The sequence below is a fragment of the Perca flavescens genome, chromosome 15 (assembly GCF_004354835.1).
Source record: "Perca flavescens isolate YP-PL-M2 chromosome 15, PFLA_1.0, whole genome shotgun sequence".
Classification (NCBI taxonomy): Eukaryota; Metazoa; Chordata; class Actinopteri; order Perciformes; family Percidae; genus Perca; species Perca flavescens.
Genome location: NC_041345.1, coordinates 27,372,484 through 27,381,160, shown reverse-complemented (window position 1 = coordinate 27,381,160; position 8,677 = coordinate 27,372,484). Strand labels below are relative to the sequence as shown.

At 43.1% G+C, this 8,677-nt stretch overlaps 1 protein-coding gene across 1 annotated transcript; it reads right to left on the bottom strand.

Moving 5' to 3' along the window:
• Positions 1–627: 627 nt before the first annotated feature.
• On the bottom strand, positions 628–5,661 carry LOC114570204 (uncharacterized). Its single transcript, XM_028600458.1, has 3 exons — positions 5,178–5,661; positions 1,328–1,625; positions 628–741 (listed from the first exon to the last, which is right to left on the bottom strand). The coding sequence occupies exons 1-3, from the start codon at positions 5,438–5,440 to the stop codon at positions 628–630; spliced, it is 675 nt and encodes a 224-aa protein (XP_028456259.1). The 5' UTR covers positions 5,441–5,661.
• Between the last annotated feature and the right edge of the window lie 3,016 nt (positions 5,662–8,677).

Sequence of the window (8,677 nt, the reverse complement as noted above, 5' to 3'; positions counted from 1 at the left end):
CGCAACCCACATACTCAGCGCTGCTGCTCATCCCACAAATGCATGTTCCTTACAAATGGGGCACCATTTGAAAAATGGAACTAAACAGGCTTTCCAACGGTATAATATGTATTGCCAAAAAGCATTGTTACCACAGAGAAATAATCTCCCAAACAAATTAATTCAATTAATTTCCTTACTTTTTGTGCTAAGTTTATAATTAAACAAAATTTGGTTTACGTTTTTGAGCGGGGTTTTAAGCCAAAGTGTTTTTAGCTCCAGTAGAAGAACTAATCTCATTTAAAACTAACACGCATATATCATCAACATTCTCCTATAATGCGCTTGCCGCGGTAATCAGGAGGCAGCATGTATAGTCCGCCCGTTGCTGGTAGTTACTATATGGTAACATTAGTAGCTTAGTCTCAGAGAACGAGATGTCGCGACCGATAAGACCCAATCAGGCGGAGAAACGCTGGCGTCAGTGTTGGTGTTGCCAAAGGTCAGGTTTCTCCGGTTTAGGGGCAGAGCAGTGTGAATGTGAAGTGTAAACGTAGCAAAAGATATTAGTTTTTAAACCAAAACGTAGCAATGCAAATGGAGCCTGAGCGCCTTTCTCCTCCTCTCTCTCTTTCCATGTGTGTGCATTCATATCCCATGGATGCTAACTAACTTAGCTTCTTCCCTGAAGGCTTTCTCGGCCTGCAGATTTCCCTGGATTGTGGTGGCACGTGGATCGTGGTTGCCGCTGCTGCAGTTGTCCTGCTCAAAGGCCACTGCTACTGTTATAATTTTGCATTGTTCTATTGTCTTTACTGGGACCACTGCATAGTATGTCAATGTTCATTTTGCCATTACATAACCACTGCTATAATTAATGAGTCATATTTCTGTATATTTCACATTTCTCTCTCTCCCTCTAGTTTCCTATACGTCCTGCCTCTCTCAGTCAACCTGTCTGTGCCTGCCTCCAGCATACCTCAAGTTCCAGCCCCTTTCTTCAAAGAGTTTCCCCCACTTTCCCTTCTTTCCTCTCTTTCTCCGAGCTTCTTTTCTTCTTGAAGGTGTGTTTTTTTTGTTCTTGTCCTTTCTGTCCTGGTTTCATTCACTTCAGGAGGGAGTTACAATTATTGAATAACGCTACAGCTCTCTATGATCACCCAAGCTACACACACACACACACACACACACACACGATAATAATAACTTGTATTTATATAGAGTCTTTCATGAAACCCAAGGACACTTCACAGAATTACAGTGGCTATACTAAGGGAGGTTGTAGGCTGTGGTCAACAGGTGGTGTTTCAGGAGTTTTTAAACATGTCCAGGGATGTAGCATTTCGGCTATCTGCAGGGAGGGTGTCCCAGAGGGCTGGGGCTGCAACACTAAAGGCTCGGTCTCCGAAGGTACAGAGTCTGGTGGTGGGAAATGGAGAGCAGGCCTGGAGCGTCTGAGGACCGCAGGTTTCGGGGTGGGGTGTATGGATGGAGGAGGTCGGAGAGGTACTGTGGGGCCAGGGGCATGGAGGGATTTGGAGGTGAGGAGGAGGATTTCATATGTGATGCGGGACTCAATAGGGAGCCAGTGAAGGTGGGTGAGGGTTGGGGTGATGTGCTGCCACGTCTTGGTGTGGGTGAGGACCCTGGCGGCAGATTTAATGAAGTTACACTGGCTTGACCTCTGCATTTACAGACACAAGCCTGGACAGGCACGCTGCTGTGGATATAGGATTGCATACATGCAAACATTTGTGCAGGACATCCAGACACACAAATTAATAATAGAAATAGATCATTCTAAACACAGAGAACAGTTCAAGTCCACAGAGTGGCTTAGTCATGCCCACATCACAATAACAGCATACGACTTAAGCAACAAGTCCTTCAAACCATACATACCGCATAGGTCCTTTGTTCATTTGGCCCACAGGAGCGTTTCAGACATGGTTAACATTGTAAAACGGTCGCAGTTTAGAGAATAAGACGCCACATACAATATCAAAAGAAGTTAACTGTTGACACAATACAGTAACGTGAGTTATTTAAATTAGCTGGATACATGGATAAACCTCATTAGCTCTTACCAGTGTATCTCCGTGTGTACTCTGTCCACAACAATCCCACCAATCGCTGCCAAAACGTCCCAGTTAGAGAGGAGATGCCCTAAACATATTCTTTGTAAATCTTTACAGCCATTCCCCAAAAGAACCAAGCAGACCTAACTTGTTGCACGATCCAAATTTTCTTCAAAACCTGCCATTTTCAGCGTGTAGCTTGATAGCTCGGAGGTTGTTGCCGTTTCCCTGAAGCTAACCGAGTTTGAGAACGGCAGCACACAGAGTGTAAGCGGAGGGCCAAAGGCTGACATCCGGCGGGTGATGTCAGGCTTTAGCCTTGAAATGTACTTCAGTTGATCCAGACTAGTCCAAAACAAAACAACTGACAACCTCTGCACTGTCCATATAACAGTAGCATTGATCCTGGTTGCCTGTCAAAAACAGTAATTACGTTCCTGTTTATTAGGAAAAGCATCTTAACGTGTGAACCTTAAATTGTTTTTGGCTTGCCTTACATACACTAGTCGAAAGAAGAAAGGAAGTAAGGAGAATCTCACAACTTTTACGTACAAAAGCAGCAAAAAGAATAATGTTTTATAACCCTTGTTTACGTGATGAATAATAACTAAAGTAATGTGGACACACTGTATTTCGGACACTTCGCAATAGGCACAGTAAAAGTCCCATAAGATATGTTGTGAAAAGATAAGCCTTGTTGGTTTACCTGTCTCTGGGGACAGGTCTTACACACATACTAAAGTTTGAGTGATACATTTTGGGCAAATCATTCAGAAGTAATCTTGAAAAAACGGTGTTCGGATTACCGCGAGGGCTCACGGTATTCCGGACAGCTGGGAATTTCACGTCGGACAAAATGCCTCTGTAAATGTGTGTATCCCTTTAAAAAGTTTAAATATTTGCAAAAACTAACTCATAAATATTCAATGAGGCCTTAAAAGGAACAAGCCGGCTTATTGGAAATTTAGTTTATTCACCGTAACCCCCCGAGTTAGACAAGTCGACACATATGTAATAAAGGGGGGGATTTTTGGGCAACCGTTTCAAGTAAAATATCCAATATATAAGAAATGATAAAATATATAAATATAGGTGTAAAAAGGGCCGACAACGCCACCTAGGTTTTGTTGAGGCCTAGGACCTCTTTAAAACTACAACAGATAAAAGGTTAAAAACAGGTTCTTTGTTCTGGGGGAGAGCAGTAAACTAACAGTAAAACTGTGTATTTTAAAACATTGAACAAAACAAGAAGTTAAGAAACCACATTTATTTTAACAAGGATAAAACAATAAAATGTACTAAAAAAAAAAACTTGACTTCACAAAGTCCACAGGGTTCTGCTGACAACCAGTTTCCTCTCCTTATGCGGCCCTCCTCGGGTATAACCTGCAACAGAAAACACTCCGGCCAGTAACACGTCCTCAGCAACTGCTATCACTTCTTCATGTTCATCCCCACCTAACACCGGTCTCAAAAAACGGGACTTAAGCGGAAGGGAGAGTTCCACACTCTCCCACTTTCTCCGCTAGCGTTCGGTGTTTGGCTTGCTTCACTGTAGCTTCAGACCGCTCTAAGGTCGTTTCCCTTTGTGTCTTTGTCTGATCTCCCATCTGCTTCGCCGCTCGTTCCGAGTGTTCTGTTGCATCTCCACGTCTTCCTGGATCCCCCTTTTGCTGCTATTCTGTCCTTTTTTTTTTTATATCCAACAGCCAGTCTATTCTCTGGCTCCCAGGTGTAAATCCTTACCCTAATTACTGCATGTCCGGTGGCGGAAGTAAACATTAAAAAAACACACATTTCAAAATAAAAGCATGCAATAAAAAGAAGATAAAACCACTGCATACGATAAAACACAGCAAATCCAATAAAAGCATGCTCACAATAAAAATTTCCACCTCCATCCCGTGAAACATTGACACATTGGCTGTCTGACGACTCCAGCGGCATCAGGCCAGCACAGAACATGCAGGTGAATGGTTCCAGCAATCCTACTGCTCCGAATAAGTGACAAAATAACGCCAACGTGTTCCTATTTACATGTTGCGATTTGTAGAGTCACAGCGTGTACAAAAAACAACGTAGAAACACGTTGGTGTTATTTTGTCACTTTTGTCACAATTTGGAGCAGTAGGATTACTGGAACCATTCACCTGCATGATCTGTGCTGGGCTAAGCTAATGCTGGAGCCATCAGACAGCCTTAAAGCACGCACGGTGATGAGAAGGGTATGTATCGACTTGTCTTACTCTGGGGGTTACGGTGAATAAGCTAAAGTCCCAATAAGTCGGCGTGTTCCTTTAAGAACGCTTCTGTTATTTTGATGGTGCGTTATCATGCCTCGAACCAGTACTTTGCGATCTTAAGTCTTTCCCTTGTGCCTTTTGTTCTGGGCGAAAAACCCTCCCCTCGCCATTTTCTGAAAGCTCATGGGCACACTTTGTAAACTCACGTTGATTTCTCCTCAACGGTTGGCTGTGGAAACTGGCTGTTGGTCAGGGTCGAAAGAGGAGGAGACAAAGAGGACATATTTATGTGTATATTGCCCATAAAATTAAGTATTTATTTATTGAATTTGCAGGGAAAAAAGCCAAGCGTCCGGAATACCGTGATGCGCCGGAAGTGTCCGGAATACAGTGAGCCTACAGTCAACAATAAACAGCAAGCTTCTCAAGACACGGTGGCTTCGTCTGCTCTTTATTCTGCCGGTAAAGTGAACGGTGTTACCCCCGAAAGCGTCAGCCCTGGAGGGACCTTCCCGACTATGGTCTGGAAGCCCGAAACGGGAAAGGTGTAACACACACTTCGCTTGTTGTACAGGACATTTGCCAATCACACTGGCAACAAGTAAGGGAAAATGGTAGCTGTGTTGCGAACGCCTCACCAGCAGGTGAGACCTTCACATTATAGGGGAGCAGACTGCAGCAGGTGTCTCAAAACAAGGATGGTCAACACTGTTATGGTTGCTAAGCTAACCTTGGCTTGTGCTCCTAAGGACCCACATGCTAATGGCTAGCCAAGCAGATAACATCAAGCAACTGTCTCCTTTCCCTGCGTTTGACTTGAGGGGGAGTGTGACTCTTCCCTACGTCTGAGAGCGGTTGTGCCGTGTTTGGGACTCACCCCGTTACTTCTTGCCCGGGCTCCGAAAAGGCCGACTCGCTCCAGTGTCTCTCAGCTGAGGTCCCTGTTTTCGGTTTGTTCAGTTCTTTACAAATCGTCGCGGGAATAACACCAGCTTCGGTTTTCTTTGTTTTAAACAGTGTCTTCTTCTTCTTCTTCTTCTTCTTCTTGGAGGATTCCGGCAGTGTCGACGCTGCTAAGCGCATTACTGACCTACACAGGTCAATGTTTGAACTAGATTCTTGCATACAGTCCTGCACCATACAGGAATAAAGTAACTGCCTTGGATATCAGTTTGATGTTTCTCACTGGGTCCAAACAAAAATGAAACAAATTTTTAAAAAAAGCCTCAACTCCCAAGTCCTGTCAGTCTAACAAACGATTTCTGCCCTGTACTTTTTACATTCTGGGGAAAACGTGCTTGTCTCAAGACTTCCACATTCACAGAAGCCAGAAACCTGTTACCAGTGACCTCTTCCAGTGTGTCAGCCTGCAGCTTGTTGGGCTTAATTGCATCAAACACCACACCCCTCCTATGTGCAAATGCCAGTCTGACCCTGTCAATCAGGCTGAAACCACACCTACTCCCTAGCATGAGGTCTGTCACAATGTGGAATAGCTTGCCAACTATCACAAGTGGAGGCACCCAACGAGGCCAGTTTTAAAAGACTACTTAGAAAACACTTAAAGAGCTCATATTATGCTCATTTTCAGGTTCATAATTGTATTTGGAGGTTGTATCAGAATAGGTTCTATACGGTTACATTTTCAAAAAACACCATGGTTTTGTTGTACTGCCGATGCTGCAGCTCCCCTTTTCACCCTGTGTGTGGAGCTCTCTGTTTTAGCTACAGAGTGGGGCAGGGCAGTATGGTGGCCCAATGGTTAGCACTGTGGCCTCACAGTTCAAATCCCAGTCGTTCTGGGCCTTTCTGTGCGTTTTCTGTGTGCATGGATTTCCTGCTCTTGCTCCAGTTTCCCCCACCATCAAAAACATGTACTAGGTTCTCCAGTCAGTGCCCTTGATCAAGGATCAAGGCGTTGGTCCCTAGCTGCTGTGATTGGCTGCCCACTGCTCCCTTGAGGGATGGGTTAAATGCAGAGAATGAATTTCGCTATGTGTATGTGACAATAAAGTACCTTTACCTCACACTTCTATTACATCTTTGTTGGGAGTCACACATGCGCAGTAGCTAGGTAAGGACTACTAGCCAGTCAAAAGCAGAGTATGAGTGAGTGCCACGGTAGCAGCTAGGCGAGCATCATAACGTGTGTTACAGAGTGACCCACGTTTGTCTCTGAAGTAAAGGCTGGACTACAATAGAGCTGTTTGGAGCAGTTTGTGAACAGTGTTTTCTGTTGGAGATGGGAAGTCCCTTTGGGGGGTGGACTTTGGGCTTTTTCACTTTGTAAACCGATTACATGCACCAAAAAAAAGATATAACACTATAAAGGAAAGGGAAAAAGCATAATATGATCACTTTAAACAATCACTAAACATTATTGAATCTGATGGACTATAATTGTCCGAATATGACGTTATTCTATTTGATGCTAATTTACGGAACATGTACACGCTGACAAGCACACTAGGAGATGGACCCACAAATGCACGACTCAAGTGAGTAAAGTTCAGTGGTTTTATTAGAATACTAATAAAACTTACAGGTGACAGTGTCCAATAAGTGACACGCAAAGGGAAATCCAAAACCAGGCAGTAGTCAAAATCCAAGGGAAAGAGGAACTTAGTAAAGAAAAAGACTGATCTTAAATACACAAGACAGGGGAGACAATGAGACACAGGTGCAAGACATAAGGGCGGGGACAGGTAATCACACAGGCGGGAACGTAGAAGACAGGAGAGACTACAAAATAAAACAGGCAAAAACTACAACAGAAAACCCACAATCGTGACACACGCAGTGATATTCTTTCACTTGCGCTGTATGTCTTGTTTTAAATATATGTCAAATTGTATGTTTGGTATTTTTATGTATACGTGGTGACTGTTTTATGTGGACCCCAGGAAGTAGCTGCTACATTGTCATTCCGGGAAGGCTGCTCTCGTGTATCCTTGCCTCGATGATCCCTCCTCGATGATCCCTCCTCGATGATCTCTCCTCGATGATCCCTCCTCGATGATCCCTCCTCGATGATCTCTCCTCGATGATCCCTCCTCGATGATCCCTCCTCGATGCTCGGGGCAGAAATAAGAGCTTTGTGACGCCCTTCGTGGAGGAAGGAGCGAACAACTTCTGGTTCCGCCGAGGACCGAGGAGGAGAAGAGCTATCAAATAAGTGACATGAGATGCAGCCATGGGCTTTTTCTTCATCTTCTTCTTTCTTTTACGGCAGTTGGCATCCCATATGTTGCGTTACTGCCTCCTACCGTCATCTATTATTTATCCCATTACAACTTTTTAATTAAGCTGGTGTTTTTCAAAAATGTAAATATATGTTCCCTCCTTGTTACAGTGACCCCACTATCAAGCACATCTTTGTCCCTGATTTCCACTCGTCCTATCTTCTGTAGTCCTACAACCATGACCCTTCTTTCCTGTACTTCCTGCAGGACATGCTCCACTGTTTCCTTGTCTTCACACTGACTGCAGTGCCCAGTTGGGTGTTTCCCTATTATAAAAAGTGAAATGGAAGGAATAGTTTGACATGTTAGGAAATACTGTATGCTTAGTCCCTTCCTGGCAGAGAGTTAGATAAGAAAATTGATACTATTGATACGCAATCAGTTGTTCAGGCTTGTTTCAATTAGCTCAGGAACATTTTGTTTTGTTTTGGCTATAATCCTGTAAATTGTCACTTCACGACTTCTTGACTATTACAGTATAATTCATTTTCTAGTCGCATTAGCTAAAAGAGCCTCTCTCATGTCTGCAGCTTGTTTAAAACTCTGCTGCTAGATATTAATCGGAACAAAGACAGACCAGCACATTTCACTCATCTTTGCGTCCCTACACTTTTTAAAATGGCATTGATAACCAGTCTTGTATAAAGTACTTGAAAGCAATACTTGAGTAAAAGTACAAGTATCTTACCAGATAAATGACTTTGGTAGAAGTTAAAGTCACCTTTTAGAATATTACTCGAGTAAAAGTCTTAAAGTATCTGATATTTACTGTACTTAAGTATCAAAAGTAATTTTCTGATATTAAATGTACTTACGTATTAGAAGTAAAAGTAAAAAAAAACTTGAATTATGAACTTTACAGAGAGCCGAAGTCACACCCTTCTACTTCCGGTCAATGGGACCCTAATTAGGAAAAAATATGAACGAGAGTCAATGGAGAGATAATAATAATTTTTTGATCCCATTTGAATTGAGCCATGGATTACAAATATGATGTTCGCCCTGATTGTTGCAGTATTTGTACTTCGTTACATTACAACACTGTTGATAACTTTTAAGGCTGTAATTGGCCTTGTATGGAAGTGTGGTGCTACATTGCCCTTTAACGAGATCTGCATAAAATCTGCACTCTTTA